This window comes from Ischnura elegans, chromosome 8, assembly GCF_921293095.1.
Source record: "Ischnura elegans chromosome 8, ioIscEleg1.1, whole genome shotgun sequence".
Taxonomy (NCBI): domain Eukaryota; kingdom Metazoa; phylum Arthropoda; class Insecta; order Odonata; family Coenagrionidae; genus Ischnura; species Ischnura elegans.
The window spans coordinates 9585687-9611270 of record NC_060253.1 but is presented as its reverse complement, the minus strand read 5'-3'; the positions used below and the strand labels follow the sequence as shown (position 1 = coordinate 9611270).

The following is a 25584-nucleotide window of genomic DNA, read 5'->3' as shown; positions in this document are numbered from 1 at the left end:
GTACTTCTTGGACGTGCGATTCGGGCGAACGGGGGTTTCTCGGACGACGACACGGCACTAGAGGCACAGTCAGCGATGGCCGGCCCATTCCTCTCGCCGCTGCCCGGGGACCTGCTCTCGGAGTACATGTTCGGCAGGAGGCGACAAGTGAGTATCACACGGGCGTGGTTAGACTTCTCCATCGGTCACTCGCCTTTTTTTTTTAAGTAAGAGTTTTCCCATTTAAAGTAAGAGTTTATTACTACAGTAATCTACCGATTAAGGTAGGTTTCCATAGAGTACTAAAGAAGTGATCTAGGTGCCTCCCTTTCCTTTCAGCGCTACCTTCTTCAATTCACTGCAAGGCCTACTCCCTTTCAATCTATCCAAAAATCCTATTCTTTTCCCTTTCCCCTCTATCTAACACCATTTTCAACATCCCCTCCCCGCCAAGTACTTGCTCCATCCATACATTCTGTCTCCTCTGTACCTCATTTAAAAGCTGCCTCTCCTCGCCAACCATATCCAGCACTTCGTCGGTTCTTTTCCTCTCCGTCCATTTCACCTTCTCCATTCTTCTCCATACCCACATCTCGTATGCCTCCAATCTTCCCTCGTCTTCTTTCCTCAATATCCACGTTTCCGCGCAGTAGAGCGCTACACTCCAGATCAAACTCTTCACTAACCTTTTCTTTAAACTCTTACATAACGATCCTCTCAGAAGCTCCTTCCTGTTCATGAACGCCTCCTTTGCTAATGCAATTCTGTTCCTAATGTCCTTACGTATCCGTTTTCCTCCAACGTACTACCTAAATAGTTGAACTGCTCAACCTGCTCAAGTTTTTCACCACCCACTTTTATCTTAAGTCTAACATTCCTCGCTCGTGAGTTAAGTCCCACTTGCAATTCCACAGAATCAAGCGATATTCCATCTGAAAAATTGAGTTTGTAAATGCGCACACGATTGTTTTTATGCGACCTTAATTTATTTTTATATTTCATATATTTTTTCTGTGTTAGAGGGAAGGATATTCGGAAAGTGGGAGGAAGAAGACGAGGAAGGCTTTGCTGATTAAACGAACGGGTATGGGCCTTCTCGCTTAAATGAATTGTTCAATTTGGGAGTGAGGAACAGGTGGGTTGATTCGCAAAATGCTCCATGCATACGCAACCTTAACCGTTTGAATTATTTCCGTAAAAACTTTAGTGAAACTCTTTTTACCCCACCTTTTTAATGAAGGGAGTGTTTCTAGACCGGTACGGTTTCGAATTCGAAGTATTTATGTGAACAAATATCATTATTTTCCATCAAATCATTTAAGCGTAGGTTGGATTGTTTGCGGAGAAAAAGTAATTTATTTGCACGTATAAATTGTTCAGATGACAAGATGCATTTCTTTGTATTTCAAACATCGGGTCACTGTGATGACCACTACGAAACCACGGTCACTTTGCAGTGTCGGTTTGGAAATAAGCTAATATATTTCATTTCGTTCCCGTAAATGTTCCTTGCATTTGAAAAGTAGTCATGAAATGGATCTCGTATTTTGAGTTTAACTTTTGGTGGAAAATTGCGAATCAAAATTATACCAATGTTTCTCGCTTACTTTAGTGGAGGTTACTAATCGTAATCATTGTAAAACTGGTGAATATTTAGATAATTACCTCACAAATGACGATGCTTAGTGTTGTCATTCGTTGCAGGGTTCGATTCACTTTTACACCGGTGAGTTGAAAAACGTAATTTAAATGTTTCCCCAATGAATAATATCCGTCGTATAGATCTGACACCACGGATTGTGTTTTAATAATAAGTTAATGATAGCTTCTTTTGTTGTGAGGAAAATTAATGATAACACTAGTGCTTTAAATTTATTTTTACAATCCACCAACTATGTCAGGTATCCATTGTGGAAGTTCATTGTAGTGATGAGGAAAAACTTACGAGTTCACGATAATTTTTAATCTTCGACCGATGTCATCCTTTATCGCGTTACTATCCAGATTTATAGGGGAAAAGATTTTTTTATTTCAAATTGGGATTTATTCGTTCTAGTTTTGAGTTCATGTACTTAAGAGCATTATACTGTTAGTGTCGGGGATGTCAAAAAGTATTTTGCTGCAGAATGTGATTTCTTATTCACTCATTAGTGCGGAGATCAAGTGCCAGATAAATAAAGGAGGAAGTGATGACAAAATCAATCATGTCGCGGTCGTACACTTTGGAGAAATCTGTCCATTGAAAAGTATTCCATCACAATTATTGTAGAGATAATGAAACGAAGCTGCCCTAACTTATCGCAATGTACCGATTCTGAAAAGAGAAACTTAAGTTTTCCTTCCATTCAAATATCCTCCACTGATATTTTCTACTTTTATGCTATTTCCTGCTTTTATGTGGCGAAATAAGTTGAAATACGTACAGATTGCATTCATTTAAGTCAAAAGAGCTTTGGCTGCCAAATTAAGTATTTTAATTTCCTAATAATACGCTCATGAGGAATTTCCGAAGAGGATTACCGTTTGTGCGTAGTTTTACAGGAAACGGCGAAATGTTTTATATCAAACCCTATAATGGGATGCTATCTTACTCATTTTATTCACAATTGGATGATTTTGACTCCGCCTAAGTGAACTTTGGTCATATTTTGCAGAAATGCTCAACAGATTGAAATTCAAACATGATCGGTTGTGCCACACATATCTACGTTAAGCAAACGTTTGGTTTTTCATGAAGTGCATCGTCATTACCTTGGGCTGCTATGAAAAATATTCAATGAGTATAATGCGTGCATATAATTTTCAAATGAGATGGAATGTGTTAAGGAACGCGTAGTAATATTTATCAATCATGTCACCATGTTAGCTAATTTGGAATATCCTGGTAATGTATGTTACCGATTCCCCTTGCTTTCATTGGGTCATAAGTTGTATTTATATCCTTTGGAAACCTCTTTAATTATTGCTACCTTTGTGAAATCCTTAGAGAGCGCATTATCTCGTCCTTATTTGCTATATCTGGTCTTTCCGCTGTCCGCTATATTTGTCTTGCCAATTCTTCCCGCATCCAGTCCTATAATTATTCCTTGAATTTATTCATCCTTTTGTTATCATTGTCCACATAACCATATTGTTATTGGTGAAACAGTCCAATGCAGTCCTCCTTTTCAACCTAAAGAACTCCAATTTCTCTACTTTCCTATGGTTATTTGTCTCTCGCCCTTCGATTCTCACATAGAAGTTTTAACTTGTTTTCCTTTCAGTTTCCCCCAATTTCTGTTTTCCTAAGCTGTCTCTCTTAATATGGACTCAGTAAACTGTGCTCCAAAACTAATTTCACCATCTCCTCATTCTTCCCTTTATCTATCCATATTTGTCTCAGTTCTATACGAAAATAGGTTTCCAATGTATCTCTTCTGTCATAATGAGCTTTCCATTGGTCCATGTGCTCCCTTAACCGGTGACGTGCGGTCTGAGAGACCGCTGCGTTTCTAAAATTATGAACATTTTCAAAATTGCTATTTCAAAATATCAATAATCCCCGTGAGTGGCCTCATTTTGTATAATAAGGACATAGCACTCTTAAAATTTAACGTTCTTATTATTTATTTCTGAAAATTTGAAAATGAATTTTAGTAGCGGTCTGTGAGACCTCACGTCACCAAATTGGAAAAACCAATAAACGTAATGCTGGTGGATATAATTCAAAAAGTTGTTATAAACAATTCCTAGTGATTTTTCAAGAATAATAATAATAATAATTAATAATTTGTAAGGAAGCATTTTTAGTTGCGTGGATAATTAAGTGCTTAATTAAAAAGTACCTTATTAAAAATAATAACTCAAGTGTTTTTGATACCATTTTTTTATCCTGTTTCGAGTGCAATTTTTACTGAAAAATTTGGTTCGTATTTGGAATGCATAATATTAAATGTAAGTTTTATAATAGTTGAGAAGTCAATAAAACGTTAAACTAAGCAATAAAAATGACTTTGCAACGTTTTACGAATTTTTGTTTTATTGCGGTCTCCCAGACCGCACGTCACTGGTAGTGTAACGAGAATTGCACGTCACTGGTTGAGGGTTAATGCGTTAAGTATTACTGACCGCACACCTTTTTTTTCCACACGCTGGTATCTTTTCTCCGATCATCTTCACTCCGGTAGTTGCCTCCATTTTACTACGAATGTAATTTTATATGTTTTCTTTGTATTAAATTAATTGTATTTGGTATTATTTCAAAGCTTCAGTTGTGCCAGAGTATTCAATAGGTCTTTCTCGCCGTCGTCAAAGAGTTCTATATCATTTTTCAAGCGTAGCATGAGGAATACTGCCTCGCTTAGCTATTAAAAACCTTAGTGAGGCATTCCATCATTCTTGCTCTTCAACTTCTTCAAGGGGCATTCTTCTTGCTATCGATTTCGTATTGCAATCGTGCCCTCAATGCATGATTACATTCCTTCCAATCACAAAATGACTCAATTAATACTTTTTTAATATTTATACAAGTCTTGATCGTTTTAAAATCATTATACCATAATATTGTCACCTGTGTGTATTGAAAACATTCGGACATTGAGAGTAACAAAATAATTCACGGTGGCAGGCCATAGTTTCCTTCACATTTTGAGTTCTTCAGAGGCATATGGGGCTCATCAGAAGATTCTCTGCCTTTCACTTTTCTCAGTTTTGCAATTATAATTTACGTTTAGCAAGTGACAATACACATACACAAGTTATTACATCATTATTTTTGAAGGCTGCATTATTCCGGAGTTCACCGCGTCGTCGTTGTCATGGAGACAAGAGTTTCTCCTGCATTCCAGAAGGCGTCTTCAGCAGGCGTCATTGCTTCGACCGGAAGGCAAATGCTAAAATGCAGGAGACAAGGGCGTACCCAGGATCGTAACTAGGGGGAGAAAGCCATGGTTTAGGAGGAGGCAAGCCATGGTCTAGGGGGGGGGGGGGGACAAGCCATGGGATTTATGAGATTATTTCCTTGAAAAAATAGTTTTATTTTAGTTACATATTTTATACTAATATATATCATTTTCGTGGGTTCAAAGAAAATTTGTTGAATACTTTCGTTTCAATTCAGTACTGATTTTGCTTAAAGACTATTGCGACTTTTTGCTTCTAGGGGGGGGTTGCTGCTCCTCCTGCCCCTCACTGGGTACGCCCTTGGCAGGAGAAACTATTGTCTCCATCACAACGACGACATGGTGAAACCCGGAATAATGCAGCCTTCATTACCATCGCACCGCGGAAGCCTTCGAACCAACATCATTATTTTTGTTTTTCTGTCGTTAAAACATAATTTAATAAATTAAGTACAATTCCGTGGATAATTGAATGGATACCGACATAACTGAAGGTTATCATTGGTGGTAACCAGTGGTTCTCTTCTAAACAAAAGGAAAACAAATGGAGTGAATAAAGGCCTGGGGAATCTGCTCTTAGTCTTGCTCCGGGATGAATTCACGGCTTTTGCTCTTTTTTGAAGCGTAGAAATGTTTTCGTACTCGGAGGAGTCTAAATTTTGCATTAAATCCCGGGATAAGCAATCAGAGATCCCCAAATGCAGTGCAAGGTGGCCCGGGGAGAGGAATTGCCAACTCTATCCTGAAGCTGTGTTATGCATACACCTTTGGCTTAGTCTGGGGTGAGCTCTTCCTTATTCAATTCAAACCAAAATGAGGGTTGAATCACTGAGAATGATTGAGATAACTTTTTCTCTAAAATTTGAACGAATGGCTTTGTTTCAACTTCAAATTTCAATGTCTTAAGGCGATTGGGTCTTCACTACTCGATTCTCTAATATATCTCGCATTTTCGATTTCGAATAGTTTTTACTACATATACGAATTCCATCAAAGTTATGCGCAAAATTAGGGAACTGGAAATGTGGATCGTTTTCTTTTTAAATGAACTATATTTCGCAGCTTTCTTTGAGCCGACCGTGGCGCCAGTATCATCCATCTAAATGGATTTGACCTCAGCCGCAGCATTTAATTGCTAGTGACACAAATAAGCAGACCGAAGGCGAGACATAATCTTATTCTCATATCCTATGGTAAATAAAAATTTTTGTATGGTCAAATGACACTCGAGACTAGATCATAAAGACACGATCTGCGGCCTGCAATGCTACTTACCTCCAACTTCACTATCATTGTTGTCACAAATGTATTCAACCGGTGATGGCAGGTTTGAATGGAGAATAAAGCAGACCACCCTCCCCTCACGGACTTCCCTCCTCAATTCACAATTATACCCATTCATTCTATCTGTAAATACCACTCTCTCCTTCCACCACCTCCTCCACACTCGCCCTATCTAATGTTGGCCAATGCGATACTTACGATATAATTCCATTAAACATCTAAATCTACATAATACCCTGCGAGCCACCTCTAGGGTGTTTGGCAGGGGGTGATCAATCACCAGCATGCAACATGCAATTGGACTCCCACATGCACACCACACAGTACAAAAAACGCCACGCATACTAGCAAATTATAATACCCTATGCTGTTAGAAATAATAATAAAATTAAGAAACATGCGGTAAGTTTAACATAGATGAGTAGGCTACACTACAAGTCATGCAATCTATTTATGAGTTCTATCGCTGCCGTTATAATTTCTTATTGATCATGGAAAAAAAGGCATTCTGAACCTGTATGTTCTACTATCTCTCTTATTTTATTTATATGATCTGATCTACTGTAGTATGCTGGCGTCCGTAAGATATGGTCAACTTCATCAGAAAAGACACTGCTCTTGAATTTATCTAAAAGGTTTAGTCTATTTTTCAATCTACGGTCCGACAGAGATTCCCATCCGAGTTTATCTAAGAGGTCAGTTCCACTAACAAGACTATCGTAACGACCTTTCGCATACCTGGCAGCTCTTCTTTGCACGCGTTCTAACTCTGTTATTAAGCCTTTTTCATGAGGGTCCCAAACACTGGCAGCGTATTCCAAATGTGAAAAAATATGCGTGCGTGAAGCATTGAACGTGGGCCCCCCGCGTGGTAGCAACGTACTCTAACAACTAGTCCAAATCGGTTAACATTAACATCTGATAACTCCAATTTTTCGTAAATGTCAGTCCAATAAAACTCTAATTTCGTTCTCACCAATTGAAGATACTTTTAATGTGGTAATAATAATGACAAAGCGGACATTTTACACGAGTATTTGCATATTTAATGGGAGCTTTGAGATTACCGGCTTATTCTCATGTGTATTGGTATAGAAAATTAGTGAATGTTTATTTTTTTTGGTTGGGTTGAGTGGAGGGGGAAAAATTTTCGTGCGGAGCGTCGATTAGGAAAGAATTTCATTGAGAGAGAGACTTGACTTTTCGTTTCATTTAACCTGGCCCGGGTGAGGCCACAATCCGACCCCCTCTTCCCCCGAGCCAGGGCTCTCTTACAGAATGCTCAGTTCATTCGGCGCGCAGGCCGATAAAAATTCTCATGCTCTTGTGCCGATTTACCCAAGTACAAGAGAGAGTACATTTCCTTCCATGTCACTGATAAATAACATTATTTAATAATCACTCCCACATTGGATAAATAACAGGAAGGCTAGACACGGAACACTATTTTACTAGATTCTCGAAAACTGCAGCCACGAAAATTTCATGACGAGATCATGAAGATGTATGAGAAGACCTGCTCCTTATCATCCCATCTATAAATCCTGTTCTCATCCTTCCTCTCCCTCATTTACCCAACATTCTACCCTCTATAACACACTTTTCAACATCCCCTCCCCGCTAAGTACTCCCTCCATCCATACCTTCTGTCTCCTCCGTATCTCATTCAGTGGCGTCATGGAAAAATTAGTAGTGCCGGAACGCACTTTCTATAACTTTTTTTTAGAGGTGAAATATTACTCGGTGTGTTTTTTTATTAAATGATATAGTTTACATTATATATCAAATGTTTTTGTTTTGGTTACGAATGCATAAATTAAATTTTTTGCGGCAACAAAATTGATAAATATGTTATTTGACTATTATGTCTTTTGTTAACCAGTGCCGGAACGGCGTAACGGAGCGTTTCGGCACCATGACACCACTGATCTCATCTAAAAACTGTCTCTCCTCAACCACCATGACCAGCACTTCTTCGTTCCTCCTCTCCGTCCACTTCACCTTCTCCATTCTCGTCCACACCCACATTTCGAACACTTCAAGGTTTTTTTTATCCTACTATCTGATCGTCCACGTTTCCGCTCCGTAATGCACAATAATCCACGTGAGGCAGTCGAATAGGGTGGTTTCCTTTTATTTTTTTATTGCCTGAATCGAAAGATTATTACTCCTGGAGTACGTATTTCATGCTTTTAGATTTTTAAATGACGATATCTATTTTTCGCGATTAAATGAAAAGTGAAAATCTTCAAGCGCGCGTAAAACGCGACGGCGAAGTATGAATGCTGGGAAAAGTCCGTGTGAGGTCGTTCTGGTTCCCGCTGCCGCAAGTGAGGTGACCCAGGGAAGAGGCTTTGAGCGCTGATACGATGCAGGCTGCTAGCGGGTAGCAGAGTACCCTGCTAGCAGGTAGCGCTTGGCTTAAAGAAGTATTATTAATACCCTATCAAACGAAGGAAACTTTCCGAACTTAGGTATTTTAATGGGTGATTAATTTTTAATGACATGTTTCCCTGAGCTCTGTGCCTCATGCATGCATTGGTAACCTCATACGATGTAAAACTCCCATCCTCTCGTGTAGAAACTAGGTCCCTGTGACGTCACGTGGAGTGGCATCGCATGGACGCCAATCTGGCCTTTTTCAAATGAGGTAAAAATTAACCATTAACATTCGTCTAAACTAGGAATTATAAAACCAAATAATTTGTATATTATGAATACACTAATGGAGGGTAACGAATCGCAATCAATGCCTTTCGTTTTCTTTGATGAAGGAAACTACCCTATACTGGCCTTTCCTTTGCTCACTCACTCTGACATCCTCTCGCCATCACATCGCGTACTTCTTCACCGAGATACGGAAGTAACCTTTTGAATGAATTTCTTTCTCTTCAGAGGAGGAACCGAACCACTTTCACGCCACAGCAACTCCAGGAGCTGGAGTCTTTGTTCCAGAAGACGCACTATCCAGACGTCTTTCTCAGAGAAGAGGTGGCCCTACGGATCAACCTCTCAGAAGCGAGAGTCCAGGTGGGGAGAGAGAGAAAACACACATATATATATATATATATATGTTTCTATCGCTATACCACACATTTATACATAATATTATGTGCATGAATTCCACTTTTTAGATAACTAATATGAAATAAATCTGAATAGGTTTCCTCAAATCTTCGAATCCTAAAATTTCACAATTACCTTACCCCCTGCGTGAACCTTCCCTTTAGTAATTGCTTCTCGGATTTTCCACCGAGTAAGGCTGTATAGTTTTCTAAGTTTCGACCCATCCTACTTTATGAGCTACATCCCATTCCCATATCGTTGTAAGGGCTGAAACAGTTTACCAGCGTCAAATCCTATACCAGTTGTATCGATATTTGTTTGTATCGGCAATCAAAATGGTTCTGTAGGAGAAAAAATTAAATTCAAATTCGAAGTAGAGCTTCAGAGAATATATGGAGACCTTACTGACAAAACAGATCGGTCGCGGAGACAATTCAAATCCCAACCGTTTTCAATCCAATCCGATTTTGAGTCGATTGGTCAACAATGGGTGGCGAGTCGCTTACGAAAGCGCCAACAATTGAGGTAACTTGATTTCGAGTTGTCTCTATCACATAGGACAACGATCACTTATGAAAATTTACGAAATGCATCCAACGAAGGAGATGTCTAGCGCTCATCGCCACGTCAATAATTTCATTGCTATGGGTAAAATATATCGGAGATTCGATGCTCATGTTTCTAATAGCAGTTGCGCAGCGAGGGGGGTAAAACACCCCCCAGAGCTCAGAGAAAATTTTAAGTTTAATACATTTTTCTTAATTGAATTGCTATTACTAATAGAATAGTTTAAGGATTAATAAAATATCCCTCAGAAAGCCATAAAACTCGCCATTTTGAACCATATATCTTAAAATTCCGCAATTTATTAATCTCTCACCTACCGCTTATCCTGGTGGGTATTCCATACCCCCACACACCCCGGTATTAGTTGCACCTAACACCCCCCCCCCCAGCCTTAATTCCTAGCTGCCCCCCTGTCTAAGAGGGCGATGATATCTCCTCCAATTCAAGTGTAGTTCATGAATTGTTATGAGAGATCGTTGGCCCTCGTCGTAAAGAGATCTCGCAATCAATTTAACTTGATGACGTAGGCGCTTTCGAAAACGCCCTGGGATACCTGACGTGGACCAAAACTCGGCAATATGAGTCTCTTCTGTGGGTCCTGATGACCAGAGAGCGAGGGAGTCACTTGTCAAAACGTCGGCCTTCTACAGTCTCATCCTGAGCAGAGACCGACACTATTTTCATAGTAGGTACTTTCTGTAATGATTGCCGTTCAATTGTTTTCGGGATTAGAGTCATGCATGAATGCAGCAAATCCAACAATCGAGAAGTGAAAAGTTATCAATTTTCAATGGACACTAGTGCGGGAATCATTTTCATTTTCATTGAATTTCATTAAAAATTATTTTGTTTCATAATTTGTTATTAGTTTGTCTGATTGTGGTGGAGAGTATTATGATTGTTCTTTCAGTGATATAATTCTAAATGAAAAAAGTTTAGCACTTACTTCGCAATCTTTAAAACATATAAAAATGCTGTTTGTTTTTATTTATAACGGATGATTTTGGGAACAGTGAACACTGCTTTTATGCTATGTATAAATCTATTGTCATAACTCAATGTCTATGCCCTTCAATTCGGCCTTACTTGAATTCTATGATCCGTAGTTTTACTGCATACACTTACTACATAATTAGAAGGTTGTTAGTGTTTATTATAGATATATTTTTTATCTGCGGTCCTTCTCATTTTCTGTATACGATTGCTTTATGGTGTTTGTCCATTCCACTGGACTTATCGTGAAGCGAATTCCATCATAGCTATGTTGAATAGGAATTATTCCCGAAAGGAGAATACCGTTTAAAGAACATCAGCGCGTTTAAATGGTGCTATAAGAAGTAATTTGTTTCGCTGAAAAATGAGGCGTAGGAATACGCGATTGATGGCATATTTCGAGTGGAAACAAAGTCGGCGAAATTTAGAGTTTTAAAGAGCGCACAGAAATTCAGGACATACCTATCCATCGTTAGCCGAACCCATCGTATAGCGGGCTATACTTATGAAAAAATGTATATGCTGTACTTAGGACGAGAACTCGTACTTGAAAATGACCTCTTTGGATCGAAACATGTCGTATCAAGAAAATAAATCAGTGGAAGCCAATGAAATAGTCTTTTCACTTGTGAAGACCAAGAAGTTGGAGAAGAAGAAGTCGGCTATAAATGTAGGGACGTGAGGACAATGGTGAGGGCTGGGAAGCTAGAAAATATCAAAAGGGAAATGGATAAAGGGAGGATTGATATCTTGGGATTATGCGAAGTGAGGTGGAAGGATGGGAGGGGACTATTGGAGTTATGTTTTTTGAGTCAAATGCAGTGGTGGGGAGGAAAGCCCGCGAAGGGTAGCTTTAGTATTATATATAACGGAAAGATGGGTAAGCGAGTGATAGGTAAGTGATAGGATTCTGGTGGTAGAAATTGAAGCGCGACCCACCAACCTCGTGGTAGTTCAAGTCTACATGCCCACTACCAATCACAGGAAAGAAAAAGCAGATGAGGTGTATGAACAGCTCGAGGAAGTAATTAGAGAAACCCCGAGTAAGAAAAATGTAGCAGTGATGGGGGACTGGAACGCCTCAGTCGAGGAAGGGAGGGATGGAAACGAAATAGGAGAATTTGGACTAGGAATGCGGAGCGACAGGGGAGAGAAAGCAGCAGAATTTTGCAAGAGAAGTATATTATTCATCACAAACACGTGGTTCAATCACCATAAAAGGCGAAGGTACCCAGGGAAAAGTCCAGGGGATGTGGGGAGATATCAGTTACAGTGCCGCAGCGAGGGGGGGTTTTAGAGGATAAACCCCCCCAGAGCTCAATAATATATTACTAATATTTCCCTCGGAAATTTCCTTCAGAAAAAAATTAATAAAATATCCCTCATAAAGCCGTAAAAGTCACCATTTTGAACCATTTATCTTAAAATTCCGCAATTTATTAATCTCGCACCTACCGATTATCCTGGTGGGTACACCATACCCCACACACCCCGGTATTAGTTGCACCTGGACCCCCCCAGCCTAAATTTCTAGCTGCGCCCCTGATCAGGTAGACTACATTATGGTAAGACAGAGGTTTAGGAATAGTGTGAAAAACTCGCGCCGCTTCTCTGCAGTGAATGCGGATTCAGACCACAACCTAGTGCTCATGAAATGCAAAGAAAGATTCAAAAGACTTATGAAAGTTAGGAAGGCGAGGAAATGCAATGTAGAAGCGCTGAAGGGGAGTACGAGGAGAGAATATCAGGAACTAGACATTGGTATCAGGAACAGGACATTGGTATACGGGAGGAAAAAAATACACAGACTGTAGAGGAAGGGTGGGATGATATTTAAACGGTAATAGCCTAAGTGGCTGAGAAGTAAATTGGCTACATTGACTACTGAAGGATAAAGAAGCCGTGGTTAACGGAGAACATGATAAGAGAAATGTAGGAGCGGAGGAAGTGGAAGAATGTGGACACAGAACAGGGCAAAAGAATGAAGAAACAAGTAAATAATCGATTTCGAGGTGAAACTAAGATATCAAGAATGGCTTGATGGAAAAGACAGAGTGAGGAAATGGAAAAGTGTCAGAAGGAAGGCGAGATAGGTGCGTTAAATGCCAAAGTGAAGTCGCTATCGGGCGGCTAAAGAAGACAAGCCATGTCTAAAATTAAGGCTAAAGATGGAAGGATGCTAACCGAGTGAGAAGAGGTATAGAGTCGATGAAAGGAATACGTGGAGGATCTCTATGAAGGAAGGAACAGGCCGGAGAGATTGACTTTAGAGGATGAAAGTGCAGTGGAGGAGGATAATCTTGGACCGGGGATATTAGATACGGAAATAGAGGGAACACTTCGTGATATGAATGCTAAGAAGGCAGTGGGCGTGGACAATATCCCAAGTAAGCTCCTGAAGAATCTAGGGAGGGGTAGTAAGGAAATGTTTTTCGAGCTTGTCCGCCGGATCTATGAGGAGGGGTGTTGGCCGGAGTATTTCGTGAAGACGGTTTTAATTCCGCTACCGAAAAAGAAGAAAGCTGTGGAATGCGGAGAATATAGTACCATTAGCCTAATATCGCACGCGGCGAAAGTGGTACTGAGGATATTGAACAGGCGAATAGAGGCGAGGGGGAAAACGAGTATTTGGGCGAAGATCAATTTGGTTTCAAAAGAGGGAAGTCAACTAGGAACGCAATAGTTGCAATAGTAGTAATGATATCCCTCGTGGAGAGGAACCTAGAATATGACCAGGACGTGTATGTCTGTTTCGTGGATTTTGAAAAAGCATTTGTTAGAGCGAAGTGGGTAAGGTTAATGGACATTCTCAAGAAATTAGGTGTATATTGGGGGAATGGGCGACTGATTCGTAATTTGTGTATGGCCAAGACTGCGCAAGTGAGGGTAGCAGACGGAGAATCTGGGTGGGCAAGCATTGGCTGAGGAGTGAGGCTAGGCTGTCCTCCATCACCGCTTTTTAACGTGCACGCGGAGGAGACGGTAAGGAGAGCGTGGGATGAGTTAGAAGCTGGAATAAAAGTGGGAGGAATGATGGTCAAATCAGTGGGGTTCTCGGGTGATCAGGCGTTGATTCGCCAGTCGGCGATGGGGTTTCGAGTTTAGTGGATGCGTTAGTCAATCGTTACCATGTGTTTGGCATGAGGATTAATCACAAGAAGACCTAGTTTATGTTGTTTTGTAAAGCATCGTGAACGAGAAATGTGAGGCTCAAGATAAAAGTAGGTGGGGAAAAACTTGAGGAGGTGGAGCAATACACCTATTTAGGCAACAAATTAGAGGAATACGAATACAGTAGTAAGGACATCAGGAAGAGAATTGCGCTGGCAAAAGAGTTAATGAACAGGAATGTTAATGAGCTAATAAAGGTATTAATGAGCAGGAAGGATCTTCTTCTGCTTCTGAGAGGATCGTTATGCCAAAGTTTAAAAGAAAAGATTAGTGCAGAGTTTTATTTGGAGTGTAGCTCTCTGCGGTGCGGAAACGTGGACACTGAGGAAGGAGGATGAGAGATGATTGGAGACATTCGAGATGTGGGTGTGGAGAAGAATGGAGAAGGTGAAGTAGACGGAGGGGAGGAGAAACGACGAAGTGCTGGACATGGTGGGTGGGGAGAGGCAGCTTTTAGATGAGATACGGAGGAGACAGGAGGTTTGGATGGAGCGAGTACTTAGCGGGGAGGGGATGTTTAAAATGGTATTGGAGGGTAGAATGTTAGCGAAACAAGGGAGGGGAAGGAAAATAATAGGATTTTTGGATAGATTGAAAGGGCAATGAATTGAAGAATGTAGTGCTGGTAGGAAAGGAAGGCTCCCAGATTATATTCTTAGTACTCCATGGAAACCTAGCTTAATCGGTAGAATACTATAATAATAATTGTGATTACTTTGCTTAATTGTACATAACTACACCTTAAAGCCATAACTCTTCCTTTGATTTTTCCATGTTTAATATTTATATATGTTACAGAATTCCATGGCTGTAACATATTTTAATATTTTTTACATTCCACCAAAAGTACTAAGTACTAAACCGATTATTTCTCTCTGTCTTCGACGTGTTATTGTTGCCTGTTAATTGCATCGTTATAGTGGATAGATTCCTCACTCAGGCTGTAACGAGGAGGAAAAAATCGATATCTTACATAGGAGTGCTGAAAGAGGGATTCACAAATGACGTTTATACTCAAACTATTTATAAAGAACGGTTAGCTGTGCATAAAAGTCTGAGTTTCTGATAAGAGAAGTATTTAAAAACCTTTCTGGCGCTAAGTACGACATCAAACGCTCAGTTGATAAATATAGGTACAATTATCGCCATGGCAATCTATCATGTGCACTGTTATGCACTTAGCAGCGATAAATTAGTCAAAGTACGTATTCCATTCGATTACTTTTATCAACATTTCTGAAATAACTAATTTTTGTAAGTATGGCCTCTCCGACTGAAGATGGAAATGAATATTTATGCTTAAATTTAAAAATATGGGGAAAACACAAATAAATATAGATAATAAGTGATTTAAAAAGGAATAGCCAATATATTCGTAACGGATCGGTAATTTTTGCCGAGAATTTATTGTTAACAATCCACTATACAACGTTATGCTTGTTTAAAATTAAACTACCTTTACGACAGGAAAAATAAACATGAATTTTGTTGGAATAGAATAATAAAAACTTGGGTAGAGAAAAAATTGTAAGGAATGATGGCCGAACGATTAGCCTTAGAATGGTGGACGTATTGTTTCGTATTTGCCGGGTTGGCACGCGTTGAAATCTCTCGTAAACTCTTAGAGACCGAGGGAGAGCAATTTTGCATTCATTTGTTGTTCGCGACAATAGTTTTCTGATTTAGTCGGTTGTTTTCATTTATTGATTTTTTCATCAACGGTATTTTTGCTACATTAAACTAAGCTATGAGAAAAATTTTATGGAACGATCCCGTGAGATTTTTCATAAACTGTTTTCCTTGTGTGAGAAAAAATTGAAATAAAAGCGGCGAACCTGACCTGGAGGTGACAGGATATCTTTGAAACCTTCTCTATGTTAGACTCAATTTCCAATCAATACTATGGAACCATGTTTCGTTATGAAGAGCCTTTTCGAGCATCTTTCGTGAGAGATCACCGACAGTATGAATGCTACATAATTTTCTTTTGTCTTAGTTGTTGCAGGGAGGGCGACAGCGTGATTCATAACATACGTTATTCTCGTTTTTTTTTTTTAGAAATGTTTTGCCATTGCATAGCACATCCACTAATATTGAAAAGAAAACTTAGGACAGGGCATATAGATTCAATGTATTCCTTATATGTTTAAGTTAAGTGTTTTCCAGCTACTTAAGCCGATAGAACCGCCATTTTTGCGTAATTAACATGATTTAACTTACGATACGGTATTCATTTTCTAATGGCTTTAATTTTGATTCGGTTAAATGCCTAAAAGTTATATTTTACCATAGATCTTATGGTAGAACTATCATTTTATCTTTTTTGAGAAAAAGAATTATGTATTCTGATGCATTTTTTCCTATGCATATACCAATAATGCCAAATTGGTTTGTCGAAAATGCTGATTTGTCATTTACAATTCCCAAAATTACAAGCACGTAAAGCCTGCCTTTTTTGGCTATTAGAGGATGCTGTGCATTCAAAATAGCATATCTTGAAATATTCGTATCGTTGGCTTGTAGTAGTCTCTTCGGCAAACGTCCATTTGGTTCTCTCTCACTTACGATATCAATGTCCGCAATGCAATGTCTGTGCACTGTGCAGTGCAATGGTGCTTCGGCGGTGGTAGCGCTCTTTTGAGTGGTTTGCGGGGGACGCTCTATATCTCAGGCACGCTCAGAGATGGGTGAAAAAAGTTTCGATCCTGAAGAGTTGATAGGGCGTTGCACGTTTTTTGTATCGGTTATAGTTTTTCGGTTGCAAAAAATGGAAGTTTTTGGTCGTGTGTACTTTGAGCCCTTGTGTTCCCGTCAATTAAAAGTCATCACATTAGAGCACATGAATGTGAACTTCGTTTGTTTTTTTTATGACCAGGAAAACAACTGCCAGGGGATCGGGTTGGTGTGGTGGCTAGAGTGTTGGCTTCCCACCCGGTGGGCTCGGGTTCAAATCCCGGGAGCGGCAGAGAATTTTCAGAGACTTCCCGATCCCTGCTTGAACGTTGTATGGAGGACATTTCAAGCGCAACACTCCGTCCGTCGGATGGGACGTTAAGTCGTGGTCCCCTTGGCGCCTCGTTAAGAGCAAAATAATGCCGACGCCGGGTTTCTCTCCACCCTTCCTTACCTACCCTTCCCTCATGGCGCAAATGGCCTAAGCTGTCGGTCGCCTCCTCCAAATACCATACCATACCAAAACAATTGCTTCAAAATCTGAAGAATGAGTATCGGCATACTCTGCATCCAACGAACGTGTTTTGGGTGGGTGCGTCTTTTTTTACGTTCCCTTCGCTTTCTGTTCACAGGTGTGGTTCCAGAACAGGAGAGCCAAGTGGAGGAAGCAGGCGCGGCTGCAGCTTCTTCAAGACGCCTGGAGGATGCGCTGCCTGGGCCTGGGCGCTCCACCCTTGCTACTAGGTGAGAACACATTGCACACACACTCTTTTCGCATCCGGAAACGAAAGAAAATGAACACATTTCGGTGCCGCAAGAGTGCTTAACTCTGCGGAAATACCGAGCCGATATCAAATGATCGTTGTGTCGTGGTAGAATGCTGGAGAAGTATGCATAAAGCTCGACTGAGTTCTATTTGGGGCAAGACTTTTCTAAAGCCCGTATGACACTTTCCAATTTATTGGCCAATAAATTGGCGCGCAATTTTGTTTTTAATATTGGGCGTTACGTACCGTATGACAAGTATCAATATTTTCACCAATATTGGCCGAAGTAGTGTTCTAATTTCCCGCTTGAGAACGCCATTGTATTTCGATGATTTCACGTTGTATAAGCATTCGTGTGATTTGTACGCTTCAATCAGTAGTGAAACAACTTATTTTGTCCACAATTTAGAAACTTAAAGCGAATTTTCGGAACAAAACAAATGTTTTACAGCCAAATCGGATGATGTTCTTGTTTTGGCCACAAGGACTCAACAACACTGACTTCTGACGGAGATTGGCCGCAAGAAAATAGAACCTTTTCTAAATTCCAAATTGGGCAAGAAATTGTGTCCAGTATTGTGAAAAGGATATTGGACTAGAAATTTGTGTGTCAGTTGGACCACAACCCAATATCCAATAGATTGGCCAATAAATTGGGAAGTGTCATACGGGCTTTAAGGGATAAAAAGAAATATATATGTATGAAAGATATAATTAAAATAACAATAAAGGAAGATATAAATAAAAATAAAGACTATGGCCGGAATTTGCGTGTTGCTTCAGTATGCGTACGTTTTTCGTGGCAATTTGAAGACTTTTTTTAAAAGGATATTATAATAATTTGTATTTTAAAAATAATTTTGGTCGTGACTCCGGATGGTCGTGATGGCCTTACCTGTGAGTACTCCCATTCCACATTTAGCATTCGTCTTCGGAGACGTGATGTGAATTGAATGGGTGTGTGAACTGTGTACTTAGAGAGAGAGAGTCGTGGGAGTTGTTTGTTAATTTTGATTGGCGGTCAGGCGTCGCCCCTCACTCCCAACTGCCATTCGACGCCTCCTTCTACCCGTTCGCCGCAGGTCGGCCGCCTCCGCACCCTGGGATGTCGCCCCCGCTGCCCCCGGGGGCAGGGCCGCCCTCGCCACCGCCGCCCCACGACCAGCGACACTCACCCACGGGAGGGGAGTCCCCGCCCCCGCACCACCCCCACCACCTCAAGATGCCCCCGCCGCCCCAAGCCGGAGGCGACGAGCGAGGGGAGGCCGCCACCGCCGCTGCCGCAGCCGCCGCCGCCGCGGCCGCCCTCTGCCGCGAAAGCTACAACCGGATGGTGCAGAGGTGAGTGAAGGGAATGTGCTTGGAGCCCTTGACTGGTCTTGAACCAAACCACTGTGGCGTTACGTGTTTAAATCTTCGAGATTGTGAACGTAAGCCCCAGACACATGGAACTCCGATCGTCTGTCACTAGCTGGTTGAGGGAAAGACTCCACAAACAAGAATAATCAGTACTCAAAGAAACAATTGTCACAAAATTACGAGCCATTTTCAATCAATATCTATTAGAAGTAGAAATATTGAAAATCAGAATTATTACAGAAAACAACGATGATAACTAATGATCTCATAGGAAACATTACCGAAAACTAAGTACAAGCTGTATGATTTTGCAGAAATCACCCATCTCAGCTGAACAACCTATCCACCGCCAGCGCCGAAGCCAAAGAGAGATAGCGACCTCCGAATCGTGTCAGGGTGGAGGGGAGGGAATTTGAAAAGGAGTGGAGGGGTAATAGGGCGATTTTCAAGTTAGCTGCATCGGTTTAAATCTGCCGGTAGGCGCCCCTGTTGACTGGCACCACTCCAAAACGTCCGTCATCCAAGCCGGGGTTGGAGGAGAACCGCGTACCGCCGGGTTTTCTCTCCTCTATCTCCTGGGTTGGAGACATAACCAAGTGGGTGATAGCTGGTAGAGGCAAGTCATTGGAATTCATGGAGGGGAAAGACATAGTGGGATGAGGTGCTGGAGGGAGAGAGAATTGTGATAGGACAAGTGAAGTACTTCTCACTCCAAACTGTATTCTTATACCTCAGCACCCACATCCCCTTGATTGCCAAGGAGTAGGTATTCCTCCGCCGTACTACCTATATAAGTCTTGATCTCCAGGTGGGCTGGCGTCGGAGGGCTGCGTCGTAGGACAGCGTTCGTAGGACAGAGTTCGGAGACAAGAGTTCTGAGACTCAGAGTCTCCGAGGCTTTGAGTCGAAGGGCCTTTTCACGAAAAACCTTAGCACGAAAAGTCCTTAGAAGGAGAAATTCTGCGGATAAGTTCGGAGGACGTTTGGAGGAATTCGGAGCCACACCACAAACAGAAACAAAAATCCTCCTCCAAGTGCGAGGGAAGGAAATGCTACTCTGAATGTGTGACATTCACATGCCTGAGGCCGAGTCTGGGGAGAGCTCTACCCCCAACCGTCCGTACCAACCTTCAGGTTGAATCGCTGAGTGGATGAATGGGGCCATGAAAATCATGGAATTCATCTTGTGTTGAATGGTTTTCTAACAGATACATTCAAAAACCTGGCATAAACTTGGCGTGAATTCCACTTTAAAGGCCGTTTTTACACGGTGAATTTTCATTTGAATAATCTTGCGAGTGACCATCATTCACCATGTAAAACGGAAATTACCGTCATTTGAATGAAATTTAGAGCATGTTCTAAATCATTCACCTTGTAAAGGAGGCGTTTCAAGCGATCACGCGAATGATTTCATTCGCAAGATCATTCTTATGAAAATTCACCGTGTAAAACGGCCTTCAGAGCGCATGACACTGCTACATATTTATGTTACGAGTTACAGAAATGAGCAACCATGATTTTAAAAAATTGGGGGGGAGGTTCATTTTTTGGTGTGGCTGGCAGAATTCACTTAAGACTGCTCATCTCAAAAATTAATGGGGATTGTATTCGAACCCTTTGACCCTTCCCCAAGCAAGCTACGTCCAATGAGCCAGGTATTAAAAAAAATAATTTTCCTCTTAGAATGGGGGCACCTCATAAGCATTTGGGGGTAACTCCATAAAGTTATTCAAGTGGTTGATTCACAGTAGCTTTCTTTAATAAATTTTGAAGGATGTTCAACAGAGAAATTATGGTCGGTGTTAAAAGACCATCGTATAGAAGAACTGAGAAGCCAAAGTTCATGTCATTGCAGAGCTGTGTCAAACCAATCTTCAAATTGCTGTCTCATGGTGATGAACATGTTTTTAAAAGAATTTGTTATACATTCATAACATTAGAACTCTAAGTATTCAATAGATTGTCTTCAAATGCCATTTTATTCTGTATTTTAAAACTTCAATAAGTATTTCTGAATTCCCACTCCTCTCATCTGAAAATCTCCTCTCAGGTGACCAAGATTGGTGTACATCTCACTATCAGATATCTTGAGCTACCTTTATTTTTATCGTAATAAAAAATAATCAAGTCACATGCAAAGTCTAAGAACGTTTTAACTAAAGTGATTATACACATATTTAAGACAATGTCATCTTATGATATAAAAAATTACAATTGTGTTTCTGCAATGTTTGGCAATAGAGACGGCCCTGCAAGGGGGCGCGCACCCCCTGTGCCCCCATCTGCATCCACCACTGCTCACAATTAAAATTCCATTTCTTCTGCGATGACACTTCATTGCCCGAGTTTAAAGATTTATTATGATACACATATAGATTATTCTTATGCTCTCAGTCATAATAACTGGGCTGTTTACCTTGCTAATAATTATGAGCCAAAATGCTTGGATGTTATTACATTACTGGGCAGAATGATTGTATTTATGAGCACAAAGGCAAATGTAATCCATATGGTGTTCAAGGATCAAAACTATGTGGGGGGCAGGCCATGGTTGCTCAAGTTGTAGGTAAGATTTAAGCATAGAAAAGGTGAATGAAATCAACATTTTAAGGAAACTGTGACAGCTCTTTTTTAGTTTTCAAATTATTTGCTTGAAAAAGTATTATTTTCCTTAAAGACAATTTCGATTTTTGCTTCTAGGGGGGGGGGGGGCAGATGCCCCTCCCTGGGTATGCCCATTATGGTGTTGAATAGGTTACTCTTTGAAAATAATGAGTTGGTTACACCATTTTTCAGTCCTGATTCCAGTTTGATCCCTGACATTAGTTCTTGGTCTTGGTTGTTGGTTTTGGTCTATGACCAAGTACATATGTTCATTTCATTGGGTTATTTTCAAAAGTCATCAATGACTTTCAGTATGGTAGGTACCTATCAGGAAAACTACCATAAATGTGAAGGAATAATGCTCGGTTTTCTCAGCAGGTGTGGTTTTATTGAATTGGTCCTTATTATAATTAATTATAGGTGTATTATAAATAATACTATATTTTATAAATATTGGGACCAATCACCTAAAACCACGCCTGGTGCAAAACCCAAGAATTAAATTCCTTCAAGCTATAAGCCGGGAAAAACATGAATTCCATACCGTAAATATGTATGTAACAGAGTATGAAGTATGTAACATAAAATTTGCTCAAGAAAAGTTTTCAAACTGGCTTTTGTAAAAATGTTTGGTTCTGAATCTTCTGAGCTTTCAATCCCATTCCAATTCCTGGTTCAAGAAATGGTGCAATTGAGTGTATAATGATGGAAGTAACTCATTCGTTCTCTATGGTTTCAATACATAATGGTATGATGCTCTTTATTGCTAGCTTGAACCCTGCCGGCCTCCAGCTCTGCGAGAAGCTCAACCCCCGCCTCCAGACGTCGGCTGCCGCCTCTGCCCCCACCAACCTCTCGGCCAACGCACCCTCGCCCCCCTCGCCACCCCCAGCGCACTCCCCACCCCCTACGGCCCACCACCCGGCACGGGGGCCTGTGCCGTCCCCACAGGCATCGAGGCCCCCCTCCACCCCACCAGGGGCCACCTCCTGCCCCTGCATGGGGGCCATCGTGAGGAGGCCCAGTCTTCAAGATGACCACGAGGGCCCCACCGACCTGAGGCACGGCGTTGGAGGGGGAGGGGGGACCATGCGGCCTCACCACGAAGACCCCATGGACGACGAGGAGGAGGAAGAGGACGAGGACGAAGACAGAGCGTCCGAAATGCGGAGGTCACCACCCAGCAGTTAAGAGCACTGTGGCCCAGTAAATATCATCAAAGAACTGTCAGAGGAAGATATTTGCATTGGTCATCAAAATGCCAAATGCAGAGGGCGCTGCAAAGAGTGCAGCCGATAGGGTTTCAAGAGTATCACCCTGTTAACAGATCTGCATAGGTCATCCGAGAGTGAGAGCGGTCACTGCCTGGTGGCTAAGGAATTGCCCACGAGAGGGATAACCTCAGAATATCCTCATGAGAAGGGTCATGCAAGAGGCATAAGCCTGCAATTGATGGGGATCCTAGGAAAATCGCTATGGGAGAAAGGATTGTTGGAGGATATCTTCTCTTTGGTCGCGCGCATAGGCCATGTTAAAGTGAAATTCAGAGGCTGCCAGTGCCAAAAAGATTAATGATTGCTCTTAAAGATTTATGGCTCTAAATACTCCATAGATATGCTCAAGAATTATGAAGGTTAATCGGTCACCTAACAGTATTTGAAAGGAAGGATCTCTAATTAAAAGCAGTATTGTGGGGTGACCTGTGCGGATCTTACATCGGATAATGTGGATCTTGAATACAGGCAGGAGGTCTAATCCAGTGTTCATCACCCTCAAGCTGAGAGTGTCTCTGGAGAAATGCTGAGAGGAGGGATTTTTGGTCATTGAAAAGTGAAAGCCGTAGGTCGCCACCCAAAGAGAAGAGAATGGTCAGAGGATATCGAAGGATATTCTCTGCAGATCAGTATAGTAAATCCACAGGTCAAATGGAGTGATCACCGCCCACCGCTCACCACTGCTAATCAACGTCAGTGAGGTATTCCAAATGAATGGACTGTCGGTGGAATATCCTCTGCAGATCTGTATACTAGAAGGCAATAAGGACATCCAGTTGTGGGTACTCTGTGGCCCAACCACTCGCCTCCTCCTCCTATGAAGAAAATATAAATTTGCAATTGAATCTCAACTCTCTACAGAGTGCATAGTTTTTTCTGCGAGTATGTGTAATGAGTTGGTTTTTATTTCTATTTTGATAAACTTTACAAGAGAGGCTATATTCGCTGGTAAAGGTTCAAAATAGTGACATCTATTGGGATTCAAGAGACATCTATTGTCGTTATTAAACTGTTGGTAAAAAGAGGCATTAAATTATCAATTGTTGAGTGTCAAATTTTTTAGGTGGAGCACTTGAAATCCTATCATTATTCCACCATAACTCATGATTTCCTCATAAAGATGGAATTCGGTTGTCAGGTCAGATTGTGGCAAAAACATATCGCCATATCCTTTGTCTCCCTGAGTGTTTGCTATGAGAATTATTTAGCAATGAATGGAATTGTATAAATGATGGTGTCATTGAAGAAAAGACATATTTGGAGACCAAAATGATGAGTTCTTGTTTTCACAAACTGTAATTACCTACTACAGACAATGCCTTTTGGAATATGTGGGACTATGCAGCTCCAGTGTCATTGTTTATCACCTACCATCAGTAGCTATGGATCATCCCCAATAATTTCTACCATGGGGTGTACCTATTCTTCAGTGGATGGATGATTGTCCTGAATTTGAAATTTGCGTCTGCTTCCTGGTTTGAAAACAACTCATTTGGCTCTCGCATCTTTTAGTGCCAAAGTTAGCATCTAAGAATAGTAGGATTGGTCGGTGACAATAAATGAACTCATAATTGTTCGAGTGGATCCTGAATTAAGGGTAAAATTTCTGATTTCCGTTTACGATAACTGCTATATTGATGCTGTGTAGAAACTTCAGCCAATTTTATTTCGTCAGTGCTCATGATCATGATGATTTGGAGAGATTCAAGTTTGTGTAACATTTTTCTGTTTCAAATCAGATTTTAGTTCGAAGCATGGAAATTATTTTGTATGTTTTTCTGCTGCTTGGTTATGGACAGAATTCAAGGACAAAGCAAAAAGTTATCACATAGATATTCACTGAACAAAATTTTAATTTCTGCTGAAAATTTAAGATCATGGCATCTACACCATCTAAGACAGGTCATTAGACGCTATTGCTCCCTAAAATGGATCAATTGTAGCCATTATTGCTAATTATTCCTGTGGTTACAGCAATTATATGTGATTAGAAATGTTTTATATTATAATGATGGTTGAATATGATTGTTATTAAGAGGTATATCTAGTCATACTTATGTGCATATGTGATGCTCTTTAATTTAGAACAGTAGTTGGTGTTCGAAAAGACAGTGAATATTACTGCAAATAACTTGCGTCTTCGCCATATTCATTTGTTTACTGTTCTGACCACTACAAGGGGGAAAGCGTTATTTATGAGGGAATAGTTAGTGGTTATCTCACACTTATCCATTTCTGTAGAAATATTTGAACTGAGTTGTTCTTAGTAAACTGTTGTGTTGATGTAAATAGCTGTAATATACATCAGTCGATTACGGGAACTTGGGATGAAATAGAAAATAAATATTTATAAAGATAGTTTCGATTTATTTACCAGTAAATTTAGTCCTAAAAGTGTAGAAATCCTCATTCGTCGAATGTCCAAACAATGGCATTTCAAGAAGACCCTTTCTAATCTTTCTAATGAATCGGGATATGATAAGTGACTACATATTTACTTGGGTACAGACATACAGGTAAATCTGCAGATTCCAGAAAGGGTTAAGAACAAATAGGTTTTCTGCATTTTGTTTTTTAGGTATAGATATTCCTTTTTTCAATAAACAATGCATGCTAATTTCATGTCATTGTAAAAATAGAAACCAATGGTCTAACTAACCTCCTCCTAAACCATATGAATCCAATGTGTTGCCGCAGCAAATAGCAATTAAAGTAGATCAGGGTGCCGACTATATAGTTTGACAGTAGTGGTAGAAGGAGGTAATTTCTATGGTATGTAGCGGTACACCTATGCCACACCAATAGGGGCAGATTAAGGCCTTTGTTTTTGGGGTGGTTCATTACTCATTGTGGCACCTTTGTGGTATGTGATGTCTTGCGCTGATATTGCATCCGAGGTCAGATATGTGTCAACAAGTGGCTTTTAAATATTCATCAATTATTTTTTTTAATTCTCTGTTAAGC

The 25584-nt window shown here is 40.6% G+C and overlaps 1 protein-coding gene across 2 annotated transcripts; it reads left to right on the top strand.

Annotated features, from left to right (window-relative positions):
- Positions 1–24978, top strand: LOC124164045 (pituitary homeobox 3-like). 2 transcript variants are annotated; one of them, XM_046541213.1, is made up of 5 exons: positions 1–147; positions 9039–9173; positions 17246–17357; positions 18463–18721; positions 22117–24978. In XM_046541213.1, the coding sequence occupies exons 1-5, from the start codon at positions 76–78 to the stop codon at positions 22535–22537; spliced, it is 999 nt and encodes a 332-aa protein (XP_046397169.1). In that variant the 5' UTR covers positions 1–75; the 3' UTR covers positions 22538–24978. The 2 variants fall into 2 exon arrangements, with proteins under 2 accessions (XP_046397169.1, XP_046397167.1); XM_046541211.1 differs by having other exon boundaries at positions 18406–18721.
- The last annotated feature ends 606 nt before the right edge of the window (positions 24979–25584 follow it).